The sequence below is a fragment of the Ranitomeya variabilis genome, chromosome 2 (assembly GCF_051348905.1).
Source record: "Ranitomeya variabilis isolate aRanVar5 chromosome 2, aRanVar5.hap1, whole genome shotgun sequence".
In the NCBI taxonomy this organism is placed as follows: domain Eukaryota; kingdom Metazoa; phylum Chordata; class Amphibia; order Anura; family Dendrobatidae; genus Ranitomeya; species Ranitomeya variabilis.
This window is the reverse complement of record NC_135233.1, coordinates 1,104,382,072-1,104,402,683: the sequence shown is the minus strand read 5'-3', so window position 1 is coordinate 1,104,402,683 and position 20,612 is coordinate 1,104,382,072. Positions and strand designations below refer to the sequence as shown.

At 56.0% G+C, this 20,612-nt stretch overlaps 1 protein-coding gene across 2 annotated transcripts in view; it reads right to left on the bottom strand.

Annotated features, from left to right (window-relative positions):
• Positions 1 to 20,612, bottom strand: part of DNMT3A (DNA methyltransferase 3 alpha) — a 206,130-nt gene that overhangs the window by 171,819 nt on the left and 13,699 nt on the right. For both annotated transcript variants that reach the window (XM_077291889.1, XM_077291890.1), the window contains exon 2: positions 3,610 to 3,903. In XM_077291889.1, coding sequence (XP_077148004.1) covers positions 3,610 to 3,681 — 72 coding nt within the window. In that variant the 5' untranslated portion in view covers positions 3,682 to 3,903. The remainder of the gene's footprint in view (positions 1 to 3,609; positions 3,904 to 20,612) is intronic.

The following is a 20,612-nucleotide window of genomic DNA, read 5'->3' as shown; positions in this document are numbered from 1 at the left end:
AGTGAGAGAGCACTTCCCGAGTTTCTGCCTCCACAGCTTCTTTCTCACACCTAGCACCAGCCTCTTCAGATTGATTGATGGCTAGCTTTCTTTGTTTATGTTAGGCAAGAAAATCAAACACTGAGGGAGAAACAAACTCAGAAGATGAAGGCTCGGGAAGTGCTCTGTCGCTCCCAGAGCACTTAACGCCTCATTTGCACATTAAAGATAAAGCCAATTTCTCAGTAATGCAGCAACAGATCAAAGTGTAAATCCATTGACACCTTTATATCTTCTAAGATCTGCAGGCCCCTATGTGCGGTTTAGGTGGTTGAGCCGATTGACAGTTTCACATTCAGGCCACTTTTCAGAATAAGCTCCTGTGTGTACATGAAGAATAACACTATTTCTGGCCATTTTGTGACTTGTATTCTGCATTTTCACTGGTTTTCCACTTTGAAGGCTCTCTCCAATTTCCAGTTAGCTCTGAGCTAGTGGGAGGAGACGAGCTGCTACAATGTCTTCTGTGAAAACAGCACACACAGACATGAAGGATTCCTGCTTTCCTGTCTCTATAGCACAAATGTTCAAAAGTAGAAGCATGAAGAACGTTATACAGCAGTACTGAGCAATGTAGTTGTGAATCCATCTCCGCGATTAGATAAAAGCTCACTAGAAAGTATCAGTATGGATAATATTATTCAGCGGTACTGAGCAGTGTAGTTGTGAATCCAGCTCTGTGATGAGATAAAAGCTTACTAGAAAGCATCAGTATGGAGAATATTATTCAGTGGTACTGAGCAGTGTAGTTGTGTATCCAGAACTGTGGTGAGAATACTTAAAAGAAAGAATCAGCATGGAGAACACTGTACAGTAGTACTAAAAAGCATAGCTGTGTGTCTCGCTGTGGGGTGAGATAACATTTAAAAGAAAGAAGCAGCATGGTGGACATTATACAGGAGTACGAAGTGTCGTTGTGAAGTTGGCATTGGAGTGAGATAAAACACTTAGTAGAAACCAGAATCATGGAGGACATTATACAGCAGTACGTAGTTGAGTAGCTGTGAACCCAGTTCTGGGTGAGATAAAAGAATTACTATAAAGTAGCAGCACAGACAACTTTGTACAGCAGCGCTGAGCAGCATATCTGTGAATCCAGCACTGAGCAGACTTAAAAAAACTAGAAGCTCCAGCAGCATGGAAGACATTATAAAGCAGTAGTAAGCTGTAAATTCTTGAAACGTGCTCCGTGGCGAGATAAAAACTTACTAGAAAGTATTAAAATGGAGAAAATGTATACAGCACTGAGCAGGGCAGTTGCTATTCCAGCTCTGGAATGAGATAAACACTTACTAAAAAACATCAGCAAAGATAATATTATGCAACAGTTGTTATTCCTCCTTTGGGGGTGAAATAAAACACGAGTAAGTGTCAGCACCGAGAACTTTATACAGTAGTACTAAGTCCAGCACTAGAGTGAGATAAAACACTCACTAGAAAGCACTGTCTGTGTGTCTCTGCATCTCTCACTCAGCTTCTCCCTTCACCTCCTCTTCCCCACTTCTCCTTCCGTTGACTTAAATAAGCAGCTGTGATCTGATCAGTGACCGGGCCATCTGTAATTTCAAGGATTTTTGCATTTTTTCCCGGCTTGACCAACGAATTCAGGAGATGGAGGCAGAAAAAAAATGGCTCATAAACGGAGATAGAGGCAAATTGGATAAGGATGTCGCCCAAGCCCTTGAGCTCTAGGGATATGCCATGCTTGATGTGATTAGAAAGGCAGCAGTGTTACAGGAGAATTACGCAGAGTGTGGCGGCTTTGGCAGGATGGTGGATGAATTTTCCGTGCAGCAGGTGTCACCTTCATTCCATAACTCGTTGTCAAAGCAGATACAAAAGCCAATACTCAAAAGGCAACAGACCACCCCCCTACCAGGAGGAGACCGACCGCCCGCTACCAGGAGGTGACCGACCGCCCCCTACCAGGAGGTGACCGACCGCCCCCTACCAGGAGATGACCGACCGCCCCCTACCAGGAGGTGACCGACCGCCCCCTACCAGGAGGTGACCGACCGCCCCCTACCAGGAGGTGACCGACCGCCCCCTACCAGGAGGTGACCGACCGCCCGCTACCAGGAGGTGACCGACCGCCCCCTACCGGGAGGTGACCGACCGCCCCCTACCAGGAGGAGACCGACCGCCCCCTACCAGGAGACCGACCGCCCCCTGCCAGGAGAAGACCGACCGCCCCCCTACCAGGAGGAGACCGACCGCCCCCCTGCCAGGAGGAGACCGACCGCCCCCTACCAGGAGGAGACCGACCGCCCCCTACCAGGAGGAGACCGACCGCCCCCTACCAGGAGGAGACCGACCGCCCCCTACCAGGAGACCGACCGCCCCCTACCAGGAGGAGACCGACCGCCCCCTACCAGGAGGAGACCGACTGCTCCCACCAAGAGGTGACCGATCGCCCCCTACCAGGAGGAGACCGACCGCCCCCTACCAGGAGGAGACCGACCGCCCCCTACCAGGAGGAGACGGACCGCCCCCTACCAGGAGGAGACCGACCGCCCCCTACCAGGAGGAGACGGACCGCCCCCTACCAGGAGGAGACCGACCGCCCCCTACCAGGAGGAGACCGGCCGCCCCCTACCAGGAGGAGACCGACTGCTCCCACCAAGAGGTGACCGATCGCCCCCTACCAGGAGGAGACCGACCGCCCCCTACCAGGAGGAGACCGACCGCCCCCTACCAGGAGGAGACGGACCGCCCCCTACCAGGAGGAGACCGACCGCCCCCTACCAGGAGGAGACGGACCGCCCCCTACCAGGAGGAGACCGACCGCCCCCTACCAGGAGGAGACCGGCCGCCCCCTACCAGGAGGAGACCGACCGCCCCCTACCAGGAGACCGACCGCCCCCTACCAGGAGGAGACCGACCGCCCCCTACCAGGAGACCGACCGCCCCCTACCAGGAGGAGACCGACCGCCCCCTACCAGGAGGAGACCGACTGCTCCCACCAAGAGGTGACCGATCGCCCCCTACCAGGAGGAGACCGACCGCCCCCTACCAGGAGGAGACCGACCGCCCCCTACCAGGAGGAGACGGACCGCCCCCTACCAGGAGGAGACCGACCGCCCCCTACCAGGAGGAGACGGACCGCCCCCTACCAGGAGGAGACCGACCGCCCCCTACCAGGAGGAGACCGGCCGCCCCCTACCAGGAGGAGACCGACCGCCCCCTACCAGGAGGAGACCGACCGCCCCCTACCAGGAGGAGACCGACCGCCCCCTACCAGGAGACCGACCGCCCCCTACCAGGAGGAGACCGACCGCCCCCTACCAGGAGGAGACCGACCGCCCCCTACCAGGAGGAGACCGACCGCCCCCTACCAGGAGGAGACCGACCGCCCCCTACCAGGAGGAGACCGACCGCCCCCTACCAGGAGGAGACCGACTGCTCCCACCAAGAGGTGACCGATCGCCCCCTACCAGGAGGAGACGGACCGCCCCCTACCAGGAGGAGACGGACCGCCCCCTACCAGGAGGAGACGGACCGCCCCCTACCAGGAGGAGCAGAACATGAAATCTGCATAATACATGATGCTGGAGGTAAGACGTCACTCACCTTGTGCGACTGGACAGTGTCGGTGTCTGGCTCGGAGTTGCTGGTGTTGAGAATAGTACCATTGGACAGCATTATTGGGAATCGTTTCCTGTAAATCGGGGAGGATGACACGGAGGAGTCCACAGGACGACACGGTAAAAATCCACAAGTAAAAAACAAAGTAAAGGATTCAATTCATCAAAAAAGTAAAATAAAAGCACCAAGTGGAGATTTGTCAGTGAGATACGTCCGCGTGCCTGCGAGTTACATCCGGCGGTCTGTGCCTTACGTCCCTGCAGATCTTCCTCCTTTGTCCTACAAGGAAGCAGAATAAACAAAGTATCAGAAAGTCGCCATCACCTGAACCAACACCAGATCATTCACCTCCTATAATAACAGTGTATGGATCAGGTTACAACGTCAATGAATATCAGCTCCGGGGAAAACCACCAAAGTGTTTGGACGAACGCCACAAAGTCACCGCAGTCGCTGCACAAAGAGGAGAGATCATTCAGATATGCTGTGTCCTCACATAACACCATGAACCCTGGATAGTCTCCGAGCCATACTCCGCAGGAGCACTGTCGGCTGGTGACCGCTATACACCACAGTAACATCACCGCCCGGTGACCAGTAGACACCACAGGAGTACAAACGTCCGGTGACCGGTATACACCGTAGAAGTACTGTCTGGTAACGGTATACATCACAGGAGTACTGTCCAGTAACTGGTATACACCACAAGAGTACTGTCTGGTAACCGGTACACACCACAGGAGTACTGCCGCCTGGTAACCGGTACACACCACAGGAGTACTGCCGCCTGGTAGCCGGTACACACCACAGGAGTACTACCGCCCAGTAAATGGTATACACCGCAGGAACTCCACCGCCCGGTAACCGGTATACACCACAGGAGTACTGCCGCCTGGTAACCGGTACACACCACAGGAGTATTGCTGCCTGGTAACCGGTATACACCGCAAGAGCATTGCCGCCTGGTGACCGGTATACACCACAAGAGTACTGTCCGGTAACCGGTACACACCACAGGAGTACTGCTGTCCGGTAACCGGTACACACAGGAGTACTGCTGCCCGGTAAATGGTATACACCGCAGAAACACCACCGCCCGGTAACCGGTATACACCACAGGAGTACTGCCACCCGGTAACCGGTACACACCACAGGAGTACTGCTGCCCGGTAACTGGTACACACCACAGGAGTACTACCGCCCGGTAACCGGTACACACAGGAGTACTGCTGCCCGGTAACTGGTACACACCACAGGAGTACTACCACCCGGTAACCGCTATACACCACACGAGCAGCACCGCCCAGTAACTGGTACACACCACACAAGCAATGCAAGTTACAGTTGTGAACTACATAAAGAGACCTTTGCTTCTGGTCTGTGTGACTCTACAGATCAGCTTAGGGGACTATGGCACAGGACTGCTTCATTCACCATCACTGAATACCCAAAGACATCTTAAAGAATCCAGATTGGGACAATCAGGTCACCTGGCCACATACCTCACTGCTCTCGGTTAGTTTCCTAAGCTTGTCGTTACCTCCTTGTTGTGTGGGGGCCCGCCAAAATTGGGGAGCCACTGGTGGGGGTAAGCAGCACAGAAAGTACCTCTTATCCCAGCGAGACAGCAGTAGGGTGAGACTCTGTAATTTGCACCATCTTGGGTATTTGCTGGGACTGTTCTGTATGCTATTGTGTGTTGGTGGTTCAGTAAATTATTGCCACACTATTTTACCCTTACCCTGTGTTGTCTAAGTAGTGTTCTGCCCACGGGGAGAGAGCACAGGCATTCAGTGGTATGAGACCTGGTCCATGCAGTCTTTCTAAAGACAGCCAGGCCAGCGGATGAGAGCCCCCACTGACCGCCGTGTCTTCACACTTTGTGGCAGCAAGTGGGATACTACTCAGCCCGGTGGAACTGGGGAGCTGCAGGGGACTGCTGTTTGTAGACACTGTCCAGGGCTCCACAACCAGGGAGGCATACAGACAGACCCTTAGACCATTGATGAGATATACAGAGTAGGATTAGGACACCACCATGTCCAACTCCATGAACTCGGCCATGGCAAGAGGACAAGATTGGATGTATAGCCGCAACAAGAAACAACAACTACAGGAGCTGTGCCAGCTTCGACGGATTGAATACAGGACCACCGACACTCGGTCGGATGTGATCAAGGAATTGGTTCGCTGGGATGCCAGGAATGTTGTGGAGGATGATGAAAACTCTGCTGAGATGGACCCAGAAGAATTGCCAGAGCAAGGACCCAGTGCCGGTCTGGAATCAACCCAGTCACCCGCAGCCCGAATCTAGGAGTTGTTGGTTGCATTGGGACCTGGAGCCTCAAGTGTGTGTAATGGAATCAGTTTTGGGAGTTCCAGTTCCCCTACAGCCAGCACTGGACCCTACCCCCATGAAAATCCCCCATCAAGGAACCCAGCTCCACTACAGAGATGTGCCAGTATTTAATGAGTCCAACACCGAAGTCAATGAACATCTGCAAGATTTTGAGACTCTAATGCTGATGCACCAGGTGCCCAGAGCTGATTGGGCTAAATACCTGTGGACTAGTTTGACTGGTTGGGCACAGGATGCTGCCCGGTCACCTGGGCCTCAATACCGCCTTACCGCCTGGACTATGGAACTATTAAAGAAACCTTGCTGGCACTTTTTACCATCACCCCCGAGAGATATCGCACCAAGTTCCGGACATTGTATAGCCATGGGGTCTCCTATGTCGAATTTGGCAGTCAACGCCGGTGACACTGCAACCACTAGCTCGACGGTAGGGCTGCCCACTCTGCTGCTGCCCTTCGGGGAGTGAACATGCTTGAGCAACTTATGTAGAAAATGGCCCCAGAAATTCGAGAATGGGTAGCCGACCGGAAGCCTGACACTCCAGAGCAAGCAGCCTGATTGGCAGATGAGTTTACAGCCAACCGACCCCGCTGAAGACCAGATATCCCCACCGATCCAAGAAGACCCTTCAACCAAAGACTTGACCGACCACCAGTTACTCAAGCTGGATTTTCCCGCTACCCAGCAGAAAACACACAAGGAAAAAAGGGATACCAACAGTACCAGTGATTTGCCCAACCCACGGCCCTGTGATAAACGCACCTTGGACACGTTGCCAAAGATTGTTCCCAGGGCTGGGGCCCCATGCCTGGAGCACGTCTGCCAGCTCAGCCAGTCAACATCTGGCATAACGAGCCAACAGGGTCTGAGGGATGCTATTCTCAGGATACACCAGCAGCAGTGATATAGCTTGTCCATACTCTACGGCGGGTTGGCCACCCCACACGAGCCAACCTCCTAAGCCACATCCAGCCGGTCAAGGTGGGTGATATCCAGGCCCAGTGACTTCGAGACACTGGGTATTCCATCACCCTGGTCAGCCCAGATATTGTCCCACCTTAACACTATTTACCAGGCCACCAAGTGACCATCTTCCTGGCTGGAGGTCAGTGCTCAGACATCCCTCTAGCCCGTGTGCAACTGGACTGGGGTACTGACCAGGGAGAGGCCGAAGCGGGACTCATGGGCGGCCTCCCCACACCTGTTATTTTTTGGAAATTACCTAGAACAAGGACTGTCCAGCCAATTTGTCACTGTCATCACCTGCAACCAAACCAAGCAACACCCTGATGTGGATCCTTCTGCCACCCATCCTGAGGATATCCGACACTCCAAGCCTCCATCAACCTCTTCTGAGCCGACGGCGGTGAGTACACCTGACCAGACGTTTGCCATTGACTGGGGGGAGACAGATCTCAAGGAGTTTAGGGTAGCTCAACTCATGGACCCCACCCTAGAGTTTGCCCACAGTACGGCCGCTCGATCTGGGGAAAGAAATCAGGGGGAGGTATATAGATGGGAGAATGGTCTGCTATATTGGGAAAAGCCCGCATCCTGCCCAGAGAAACCTTGGACTCGTGTCCATCAGCTTGTGGTGCCCCTGCAATATCAACCCCAACTCCTATGCTTGGCACGAGGTCCCTACAGCCGGGCACATGGAGGTCAGAAAGACCCGGGCTCTACTGCTGCCTAGTTCCTTTTGGCCAAAGAGGTGCGGAAATACCGAGCCTCTTGTCCAGTTTGTCAACGCATGGGGGAGCACACTGTTGTGCCCTGCTCCAATCCAAGCTTTGAAAAGTGAACCATTTCAGAGGGTTGCCATCAATTTAGTGGGCCCTTTAGCTATCCCCAGCCGCAGCGGAAAGAGGTTCATCCTCAACTTTGTTACCAGCTATCCGGAGGCCGTTGCCCTGTCATCCATAGATGCAGAGCACGTGGTTCAATTGATATTTTTAGTCGAGTACGGTTTCCACAGAGGTATTGACCGACCATGGGACTCAGTTCCAAAGCGAGCAGATTCAGACCCTCTGGGAGAAACATGGTTCCCGCCCCATGCGTACCACCCAATACCACACTGAAACTAACGGGTTGTGTGAACATTTCAATGCAACGCTCAATAAGCAGATTAGTCGGCATGTGGAGTCTGAGGGGGGGAGACTGGGAGAAAAACCTGCAGCAGCTCCTGTTCTCCTACCGGGAGGTGCCGCAGGATTCTTGAATTGCTGTACGGTTGAAAAGTACGAGGGCTGTTGGAGCTAGTAAGAGAGAGATGGGAGGGCACTTTTCCCACAGAAGAGGTTCCCATTCTAGAGTATGTCCAATATTTTAAGGAGAAGATGAGGTACCTCATGGCCTTAGCCCAGGGGAATTTAGAAGTAGCTCAGGAAAAGCAACAACGGTGTTACAATCGTATTGCCAGATTGTGAGAATTTACCTGTTGACAGAAGGCTCTAGTGGGGAGTCTGACTACAAAATGGCTTTGGATCGAGCAGATGTTCGTGAACGGACATATCATGTTAACAGGCTGAAAGCTAATGAGGAAAGGGAGGTTACCAACCTAGCAGTTTGTTGTCCCCCTTTAGATGACCCAGATCAGGACCAGATCCCGGACGGATAGGTGGAATCCAATTGGGGTAATGGATGTCCCACTGGGGGAGCGGCTTGGTCCATCACTGAAGCAGCAATTAACAAAACTACTTGGAACATATGGCTCCCTGTTCACGAGTCGGCCTGGTCAAACCCCATTGGTGCAGCTGGTCCAACACAGGGGTAGCCACTCCACTCAGACAACCTTCCTCCTGGGTGACACCTCCAGTGTTGGCAGTGATGAAGGACGAAGTGGATGACATGTCGAATATGGGGGTCATAGTTCCTTCCCATAGCCCATGGGCAACCAGTGCAGTGTTGGTGCCCAAGACAGACAAGAGTACTTGCTTCTGTGTGGACTATAGGCAACTCAATGAGGTTCCCATTACAGACGTGTACCCCATGCCTCGGGTGGATGAACTACTAGACAGATTAGGCGGATCTCGGTTCATATCAACCATCGATTTGAGCAAGGGATACTGGCAGATCCCACTCACAAAAGAAGCTCAAGAGAAATCTGCATTCCTCATGCTTTTTGGCCTGTATGAATTTACCAGCATGCCATTTGGGATGAAGAACGCCCCGGCTACCTTCCAAAGTGTGGTGGACCAGTTATTAGAGAGATGTCAGGGGTTTGCCCAGGCCTACCTGGATGACATCGCTATCTTCAACTATTCCTGTGAAGAGCATCTTCATCATTTGTTCCAGGTGCTGCAGAGGGTAGAAAAAGCCCAGCTAACCATCTGACCAGACAAGTGCCAAATGGGGATGACCGAGGTACTATACCTTGGACATCAGGTAGGAAGAAGTGGGTGCATTCGTCCCGAACTTGCAAAAGTAGAAGCCATAACCCAGTAGCCTCGCCCAGCCAACTAAAAACAGGTACGCGCTTTCCTAGGGACTGCAAACTATATCGCAAGTTAATCCCCAATTACAGTACAGTAGCAAAGCCCCTCACTGACCTTACCACCAAACAATATGCCCACAATCTCATCTGACCCCCAGAGTGCGGGTCCGAATTCCTTCAGTTGAAAACCCAGCCAGCCCAAAGCCCAGTCCTGACTGCTCCTGACTTCCGCCGTCGGTTCATTGTCCAAACAGACGCATAGGACACCAGATTGGGAGTTGTTCTCAGCCAAGTGGGGGACGACGGTCTGGACCACACGGTAGCTTACGTTTCCTGAAGCTGTTGGACCGGGAGAGGGCATATGCCACAACAGAAAAAGAATGCTTGGCCGTAGTCTGGGCCCTAAAGAAATTGCAACCTTACCTCTACGGCAAGGAATTCACGGTCATAAAGGATTATGGTTGGTTAAGTTGGCTAAATAGGACTGCTGGGGGCAACGGACGTTTACTCAGATGGAGCCTGGCCTTACAGTCCTATATTTTTTTTTATCTCCCAGAAAAAGGGCAAAGATCATGAATATGCTAATGAACTGTCCCGACAAGTAGAGAAGGATGACGGGAAGTCTATCACATCTGGAAGCCCCGTCAACAGTGATCCACTACAGGATCCAGCAGTCTTCAGGGCTAATGAAGAATGGGGAAGAATGTGACGAAACAGCATTTCTATTCAATTATGCCAGACATAAATTGTGTAGGTCCAGAATCAAACTATTGTCTAAAGTATTCACTCTTTTTGTAGGAGGAATATTTACTTCTAATATTATCTCCTACAGTTTATTTTCTGTTATCTTTGCAAAAAAATGCATGGCCACTGAAAACAATGATGTGTGCTGATATGTTGATTACATACATTGTCCAAGCCAGACAGTTTGTTGACATTCCTAAACAGAGGAGGAAAAACTATGCAAATAGATTACATAAACAAGGCAGTTTAGCCTCATTCACATCTCTCTCTGACCTCTAGATGCTGCTCCAAGGTCAGTTGTGAACTATATGAAGATACTTTTTCTTCTGGTCTGTGTGACTATACAGGACATGAGCTTAGGGAACTACAGCCCTGGCTGGAAGAACACAGGACTGCTACATTGACCATCACTGAATCCTCAGAGACGTCTTAAAGAAACCAGATTGGGACAATCGGGTCACCTGGCCACATACCTCACTGCTCTCGGTTAGCTTCCTAAGCTTGTCGTTATCTCCGAGCTGGGGGGACCCGCCAAAAGCGGGGAGCCACTGATGGGGTATTAGGCACTGGAAGTAGCTCTAATCCCAGCGAACCAGCGGAAGGGTGAGCCTCGGTAATTTGCACCATCTTGGGTATTTGCTGGGAGTGTTCTGTATGCTATTGTTTGTTGGTGGTTCAATAAATTATTGTCACACTGTTTTACCCTCACCCTGTGTTGTCTGAGTAGTGTCTTGCCCACAGGGACAGAGAGAGGGCATTCAGTGTATGAGCCCTGGTCCATGCGGTCTTTCTAAAGACAGCCGGGCCACCGGACGAGAGCCCCTACTGACCCCTGTGTCTCCACAGGAGTACTGCCCAGTATACACCACAGGAGTACTACCTGGTAACCGGTATACACCACAGGACTACTGCCCGGTATACACCACAGGACTACTGCCTGATAACCGGTATAGCCCAGTAGCCGGGGAACAGAAGATAGTAATACAGAGAAGCATACGGGGAACAGGAGATAGTAATACAGAGGAGTATATGCGGAACAGGAGATAGTAATACAGAGGAGTACATGGGGAACAGGGGATAGTAACACAGATGAGTATACGGGGAACAGGAGTAAGTAATACAGAGCAACATACGGGGAACATTAGATAGTAATACAGAGGAGTACACAGGGGAACAGGAGATAGTAATACAGAGGAGTATATGGGGAAAAGGAGATAGTAATACAGAGGAGTATACAGGGGAACAGGAGATAGTAATACAGAGGAGTATACGAGGGAACAGGAGATAGTAATACAGAGGAGTATACGAGGGAACAGGAGATAGTAATACAGAGGAGTATAGGGGGAACAGGAGATAGTAATACAGAGGAGTATAGGGGGCACAGGAGATAGTAATACAGAGGAGTATGCAGAGGAACAGGAGATAGTAATACAGAGGAGTATACGGGGAACAGGAGATAGTAATACAGAGGAGTATACAGGGCACAGGAGATAGTAATAAAGAGGAGTATACGGGGCACAGGAGATAGTAATACAGAGGAGTATACGAGGGAACAGGAGATAGTAATACAGAGGAGTATACGAGGGAACAGGAGATAGTAATACAGAGGAGTATACGGGGGAACAGGAGATAGTAATACAGAGGAGTATACGGGGGAACAGGAGATAGTAATACAGAGGAGTATACGGGGCACAGGAGATAGTAATACAGAGGAGTATACGGGGGAACAGGAGATAGTAATACAGAGGAGTATACGGGGCACAGGAGATAGTAATACAGAGGAGTATACGAGGGAACAGGAGATAGTAATACAGAGGAGTATACGAGGGAACAGGAGATAGTAATACAGAGGAGTATGCGGAGGAACAGGAGATAGTAATACAGAGGAGTATGCAGAGGAACAGGAGATAGTAATACAGAGGAGTATGCAGAGGAACAGGAGATTGTAACAGAGGAGTATACGGGGGAGCAGGAGACGGCAGTATACAGGGGTGCAGTATATACTCAGCTCAGAGATCCTGTCCACACCTCGTCCTCTGTCTGCTCCCTGGTTGTTCTCGGCTCCCTGAGTCTCCCTTATATAAGCCCCCATATCCAGGAGGGACGGTGGGCGCCATCCTACTCTCCCTCACGATGCCGGCCTGCAGACACTGTTGGGCAGCGGGGACATACTGAGGCATCGCCAGCTCATCGCCTCCTCCTACCTCCATGCTGCAAATGTATTTACTCCATGTAATGAAGCAAACGATGTGTCCCAGAGCGACCACCAACACCGAGCACCCTCCCCAGGGGCCACACTGACCCGGCATCCCCACCCCAGGGGCCACACCGACCCAGCATTCCCACCCCAGGGGCCACACCGACCCGGCATCCCCACCCCAGGGGCCACACTGACCCGGCATCCCCACCCCAGGGGCCACACTGACCCGGCATCCCCACCCCAGGGGCCACACCGACCCGGCATCCCCACCCTGCAGGGGCCACACTGACCCGGCATCCCCACCCCAGGGGCCACACTGACCCAGCATTCCCACCCTGCAGGGGCCACACTGACCCGGCATCCCCACCCCAGGGGCCACACTGACCCGGCATCCCCACCCCAGGGGCCACACCGACCCGGCATCCCCACCCCAGGGGCCACACCGACCCGGCATCCCCACCCTGCAGGGGCCACGTGTATCCGTTGCCAGACAAACGTCATAATCTGGCTACTGCCAGTCCACCTGCAGTCCTATGTAACACCACAGATAGCACAGTGATATCTCTGAGTACAGATAATGTAGTAGATGTCACCTGCAGTCCCATGTAACACCACAGATAACACACTGATAACTCTCTCAGTACAGATAATGCAGTAGATGTTACCTGCAGTCCTATGTAAGTGCAGTCATTGTGCTACATAATGAAATGCTGGCAGACTGCAGTCACCACTGGGGGGGTTCTGTAGCTTCTGTGCAGGGACCTCACAGCCCCCTCTAGTGGGGGGATCACATGCCTGCAGGGGTCCCTGTCACTGTCCTGGGCACAGAAGCTGATGTCAGGGAGGCTCCGGCTCTGCCATTAACCCCTCACCCTCCAGCTATGAGCACCCGGCTGTGCAACCTGTCTGCTGAGCTGGGTATCTAATCTTTTCACTTGTGATGCAACTTGCTGGTGTATCTCATCTCAGCTTGTGCTGCACCACCTAGTGTACCTCAGTCTGCCATGTGCGATGCCATCTGGTGCATCTCAGCCTGTTTTATGTGATACCACCTTGCGTATCTCAGCCTGCGATACCGCTCATTACTGTACCCACAGGTGAGGCAGCTTCCTCAGGAATGTGTGGCCTCGGAAACCTCATTCGCCTTAGGTTGGGCCCCGGCGTCCCCTCCTGAGGTGAGGAATGCAGGTGTGAGACGCAGCCACAAAGGGTTAATAGCTGCATGCAGGCCCAGGAGCCGACACACTGCGACGAACCCTGCACCGAGATAACGGAGCAATGTCGCCACAGCGCCATAGCATATAATGCAGCAGGTGTCAGGGACGCAGGCCGGATTGCCAGGATGCATGATGGGCGGTAGAAACGTGACAAGTGTCGGGGGACGCAGGACAAGTGGCGGGGACGCAGGACGGGTAGCGGGGACGCAGGACAGGGTGCAGGGACGCAGGACAAGTGGCGGGGGACGCAGGACAAGTGGCGGGGACGCAGGACAAGTGGAGGGGACGCAGGACAAGAGACGGGGACGCAGGACAAGAGACGGGGACGCAGGACAAGTGACGGGGACGCAGGACAAGTGGCGGGGACGCAGGACAAGAGACGGGGACGCAGGACAAGTGACGGGGACGCAGGACAAGTGGCGGGGACGCAGGACAAGTGGCGGGGACGCAGGACAAGTGGAGGGGACGCAGGACAAGTGGCGGGGATGCAGGACAAGAGGCGGGGACGCAGGACAAGTGGCGGGGACGCAGGACAAATGGCGGGGACGCAGGACAAGAGGCGGGGACGCAGGACAAGAGGCGGGGACGCAGGACAAGAGGCGGGGACGCAGGACAAGTGGCGGGGACGCAGGACAAGAGGCGGGGACGCAGGACAAGAGGCGGGGACGCAGGACAAGAGGCGGGGACGCAGGACAAGTGGCGGGGACGCAGGACAAGAGGCTGGGACGCAGGACAAGAGGCGGGGAAGCAGGACAAGAGGCGGGGACGCAGGACAAGAGGCGGGGACGCAGGACAAGAGGCGGGGACGCAGGACAAGTGGCGGGGACGCAGGACAAGTGGCGGGGACGCAGGACAAGTGGCGGGGACGCAGGACAAGTGGCGGGGACGCAGGACAAGAGGCGGGGACGCAGGACAAGAGGCGGGGACGCAGGACAAGTGGCGGGGACGCAGGACAAGAGGCAGGGACGCAGGACAACAGGCGGGGAAGCAGGACAAGAGGCGGGGACGCAGGACAAGAGGCGGGGACGCAGGACAAGTGGCGGGGACGCAGGACAAGTGGCGGGGACGCAGGACGGGGCGCAGGGACGGACAGACGCAGGTCGGCGCCACCCAGGCTCTGACAGAAACATGCAGAATGTCACGTACTGTACCTTTAAGGGGAGACTGGGCTGGAGGAGATTCATGTCCTGCAAGATGAAGCCAGCTACGGAAATTCCGGCACCAACGAGGCACACAAGGGGTTAAACTACAAGTCCGTCCACCTGTCCCGACCCCTCACAGCGTGACTCCAACTACACGTAATGGGGCGGACCCCCCATACCCTGGTGTGTGATTAATGTCCCCCGCCTGCTGAAACAGAGGGACCCCAACATTCACTATACACCCCAAATACAGGGCCGAAAACACCTCAGAATCATGGCGGCGGATAAATGTGTCATGTGACCGCTGTTGCATCACTTTGGAGACAGGTCTGCAGATAAACATGTCACATGACCCTTTTCACCTCTTCTGATTGGTTTGGTGGGTTTGGGGGTTGTTACTTTCGCCTAGGCAACGAGGTCACGACCTACCTTGCCTCAGATGATTGGATGGGAGGACATTCCCTGAGTAGCACTGGTCACATGTCCTCAGTCACCTCTGCTGATTGGATGAGAGTCGAGGTGTGACCTTTGTACATATGAGGCAGTGCTGCAGGTGTCATGTGACCCGTTCCTCCACTTCCAATTGGCTGGGAGATCTCTACCTGTTGCCTAGGAGTCAGGCTTTGTTGGTCATTAGGTCGTGTGACTCATAACCTCTGCTGATTGGCTGGCCAGGACTCTTCCCATTGGCTAGGAGGGTCATGTGACTCTTCCTTTCACTTCTAATTGGCTGACAGGTCTCTTCATGTCTCTTAAAGGTAATGTGAAGTCACAAAAATGGCATTTTATTTGACTCAAGTCCATGAAGCTGCTGTAAAGTGAATCCCTGCGCAGCAGAGGCAAGATGTCCGCCCCTAACCACATACCGAAAATAGCATAAAAAATAAAAACGAATGCCACTGTGTGGGTGTAATTAGGGGCCCTCACACATTGTGCACAAGGCGGCCATGATGGACACAATGATGAGAGGAGTGATCCGCACCTGCACATGTCGCCACACACTCATTACAGTCATGGTGCACGGCGACTGATCCTTCCACATAACCCCTGATGTGCCGGCGTCTGCGTGCTGCACTCCCCTAGAGTCCATGTCAGGAACTTACAGTCCTCAGCTAACCCCACATTATACTCCTTATACCACAGTATTTATTAATAAAGCTCATCAGCAAGTGGCAGAGCGAGGGCACCAGTGCCAGCTCCACAGAGGACGGAGGGAGAGGCAGCTCCACAACACAGAGGACGGAGGGAGCGCCAGCTCCACAGAGGACGGAGGGAGCGCCAGCTCCACAGAGGACGGAGGGAGCGCCAGCTCCTCAACACAGAGGACGGAGGGAGCGCCAGCTCCACAGAGGACGGAGGGAGCGCCAGCTCCACAGAGGACGAAGGGAGCGCCAGCTCCACAGAGGACGGAGGGAGCGCCAGCTCCACAACACAGAGGACGGAGGGAGCGCCAGCTCCACAACACAGAGGATGGAGGGAGCGCCAGCTCCACAGAGGACGGAGGGAGAGGCAGCTCCACAGAGGACGGAGGGAGCGCCAGCTCCACAGAGGACGGAGGGAGCGCCAGCTCCACAGAGGACGGAGGGAGCGCCAGCTCCACAGAGGACGGAGGGAGCACCAGCTCCACAGAGGACGGAGGGAGAGGCAGCTCCACAACACAGAGGACGGAGGGAGCGCCAGCTCCACAGAGGACGGAGGGAGAGGCAGCTCCACAACACAGAGGACGGAGGGAGCGCCAGCTCCACAGAGGACGGAGGGAGCGCCAGCTCCACAACACAGAGGACGGAGGGAGCGCCAGCTCCACAGAGGACGGAGGGAGCGCCAGCTCCACAGAGGACGGAGGGAGCGCCAGCTCCACAGAGGACGGAGGGAGCGCCAGCTCCACAGAGGACGGAGGGAGCGCCAGCTCCACAACACAGAGGACGGAGGGAGCGCCAGCTCCACAGAGGACGGAGGGAGAGGCAGCTCCACAGAGGACGGAGGGAGCGCCAGCTCCACAACACAGAGGACGGAGGGAGAGGCAGCTCCACAGAGGACGGAGGGAGCGCCAGCTCCACAACACAGAGGACGGAGGGAGCGCCAGCTCCACAGAGGACGGAGGGAGCGCCAGCTCCACAGAGGACGGAGGGAGCGCCAGCTCCACAGAGGACGGAGGGAGCGCCAGCTCCACAGAGGACGGAGGGAGCGCCAGCTCCACAGAGGACGGAGGGAGCGCCAGCTCCACAGAGGACGGAGGGAGCGCCAGCTCCACAGAGGACGGAGGGAGCGCCAGCTCCACAGAGGACGGAGGGAGCGCCAGCTCCACAGAGGACGGAGGGAGCGCCAGCTCCACAGAGGACGGAGGGAGCGCCAGCTCCACAGAGGACGGAGGGAGCGCCAGCTCCACAGAGGACGGAGGGAGAGGCAGCTCCACAGAGGACGGAGGGAGCGCCAGCTCCACAGAGGACGGAGGGAGCGCCAGCTCCACAGAGGACGGAGGGAGAGGCAGCTCCACAGAGGACGGAGGGAGCGCCAGCTCCACAGAGGACGGAGGGAGCGCCAGCTCCACAGAGGACGGAGGGAGCGCCAGCTCCACAGAGGACGGAGGGAGCGCCAGCTCCACAGAGGACGGAGGGAGAGGCAGCTCCACAGAGGATGGAGGGAGAGGCAGCTCCACAGAGGACGGAGGGAGAGGCAGCTCCACAGAGGACGGAGGGAGCGCCAGCTCCACAGAGGACGGAGGGAGCGCCAGCTCCACAGAGGACGGAGGGAGAGGCAGCTCCACAACACAGAGAACGGAGGGAGCGCCAGCTCCACAGAGGACGGAGGGAGCGCCAGCTCCACAGAGGACGGAGGGAGCGCCAGCTCCACAGAGGACGGAGGGAGAGGCAGCTCCACAACACAGAGGACGGAGGGAGCGCCAGCTCCACAGAGGACGGAGGGAGAGGCAGCTCCACAGAGGACGGAGGGAGCGCCAGCTCCACAGAGGACGGAGGGAGAGGCAGCTCCACAGAGGACGGAGGGAGAGGCAGCTCCACAACACAGAGGACGGAGGAAGCACCAGCTCCACAGAGGACGGAGGGAGCGGCAGCTCCACAGAGGACGGAGGGAGCGGCAGCTCCACAGAGGACGGAGGGAGCGCCAGCTCCACAGAGGACGGAGGGAGCGGCAGCTCCACAGAGGACGGAGGGAGCGGCAGCTCCACAGAGGACGGAGGGAGCGGCAGCTCCACAGAGGACGGAGGGAGCGCCAGCTCCACAGAGGACGGAGGGAGCGCCAGCTCCACAGAGGACGGAGGGAGCGCCAGCTCCACAGAGGACGGAGGGAGCGCCAGCTCCACAGAGGATGGAGGAAGCGCCAGCTCCACAGAGGACGGAGGGAGCACCAGCTCCACAGAGGACGGAGGGAGCGCCAGCTCCACAACACAGAGGACGGAGGGAGCGCCAGCTCCACAGAGGACGGAGGGAGCGCCAGCTCCACAGAGGACGAAGAGAGCGCCAGCTCCACAGAGGACGGAGGGAGAGGCAGCTCCACAGAGGACGGAGGGAGAGGCAGCTCCACAGAGGACGGAGGGAGCGCCAGCTCCACAGAGGACGGAGGGAGCGCCAGCTCCACAGAGGACGGAGGGAACGCCAGCTCCACAGAGGACGGAGGGAACGCCAGCTCCACAGAGGACGGAGAGAACGCCAGCTCCACAGAGAACGGAGGGAGCGCCAGCTCCACAGAGGACGGAGGGAGCGCCAGCTCCACAGAGGACGGAGGGAGCGCCAGCTCCACAGAGGACGGAGGGAGCGCCAACTCCACAGAGGACGAAGGGAGCCCCAGCTCCACAGAGGACGGAGGGAGCGCCAGCTCCACAGAGGACGGAGGGAGTGCCAGCTCCACAGAGGAAAAAGGGAGCGCCAGCTCCACAGAGGACGGAGGGAGCGCCAGCTCCACAGAGGACGGAGGGAGCGCCAGCTCCACAGAGGACGGAGGGAGCGCCAGCTCCACAGAGGACGGAGGGAGCGCCAGCTCCACAGAGGACGGAGGGAGCGCCAGCTCCACAGAGGACGGAGGGAGCTCCAGCTCCAGAGGACGAAGGGAGCGCCAGCTCCACAGAGGACGGAGGGAGCGCCAGCTCCACAGAGGACGGAGGGAGAGGCAGCTCCACAGAGGACGGAGGGAGAGGCAGCTCCACAGAGGACGGAGGGAGCGCCAGCTCCACAACACAGAGGACGGAGGGAGCGCCAGCTCCACAGAGGACGGAGGGAGCGCCAGCTCCACAGAGGACGGAGGGAGCGCCAGCTCCAGAGGACGAAGGGAGCGCCAGCTCCACAGAAGACGGAGGGAGCGCCAGCTCCACAGAGGACGGAGGGAGAGGCAGCTCCACAGAGGACGGAGGGAGCGCCAGCTCCACAGAGGACGGAGGGAGCGCCAGCTCCACAACACAGAGGACGGAGGGAGCGCCAGCTCCACAGAGGACGAAGGGAGCGCCAGCTCCACAGAGGACGGAGGGAGCGCCAGCTCCACAGAGGACGGAGGGAGCGCCAGCTCCACAGAGGACGGAGGGAGCGCCAGCTCCACAGAGGACGGAGGGAGCGCCAGCTCCACAGAGGACGGAGGGAGCGCCAGCTCCACAGAGGACGGAGGGAGCGCCAGCTCCACAGAGGACGGAGGGAGCGCCAGCTCCACAGAGGACGGAGGGAGCGCCAGCTCCACAGAGGACGGAGGGAGCGCCAGCTCCACAGAGGACGGAGGGAGCGCCAGCTCCACAGAGGACGGAGGGAGCGCCAGCTCCACAGAGGACGGAGGGAGCGCCAGCTCCACAGAGGACGGAGGGAGCGCCAGCTCCACAGAGGACGGAGGGAGCGCCAGCTCCACAGAGGACGGAGGGAGCGCCAGCTCCACAGAGGACGGAGGGAGCGCCAGCTCCACAGAGGACGGAGGGAGCGCCAGCTCCACAACACAGAGGACGGAGGGAGCGGTGGCTCCACAACACAGAGGACAGGGCCACTATCCACTTCCAGGGTGAATAAATCCCAGGACAAGCATCCTACATGTTGTGCACCGTCCATCCTGTCACCGGGCAGTTATACACCACGAACCATAGATGTGGATAGAAACCTCCTTTTCACTTATTACACTAGGACCCCGCCAGCTGCCAAGAGTCCTGATACAAAACTGCACCATTGTGCCACTGGCCACTGGGAAGTTCTGCATCCTGTCCAATAATCCAGAAATGCAGAATGTCTGTTATCTAGAATCTCACAAGCAGTCCCCTCCTCTTAAAGGGATAGTAACATTGTTTGTTTTGATCAAGTCTCCTCCTGACCTGAACTCAATAGCCATGATAGACGAGGTTGCAAAATTCAGGTCAGGTCACCTGCGGGCCGTCAGTGCATTGCGGTCCATACTCGGACCACGACATTGGATGTGGACCCTCACATAATCCAGAATATCTGGCTGTCGCTCAGGGTCCACCTGCGCAGTACTGTCACGTGCCTTAGTGCCGCCATCGTAGCCAACTACAGCCGCTCTGTCTGTGCCAGTGTGGAGCAGCACTCCGCAACCTGAGACCCACCAGCTGTTGTGGGAGTATAACTCTCACCCTCAAGCTGACAAGACATGCTGGGGGTCGTAGTTGTACACAGATCCTGCAGTTTGGATCCACACACATATACAGTGCAGGCCTCCTGTATCAGGCAGATGACCACACCGAGGAGGAAGGGTCCGGCCAGGCCCCGCTCATACACTACAGTGTTTAGGCCTGAACACAGGCCTCAGACCACGCATTAACCCACTCTGAGTTGCCATGCAAGGGTTAAACCTCGCTTTTCCCACAGCTGGAATACAAAGCCGTTTCTGATTATGGCGGTGAACTGAGGGGTAAATGAGGACGAAGAGAAGACGGATGAGATTATCTGCAGATTAC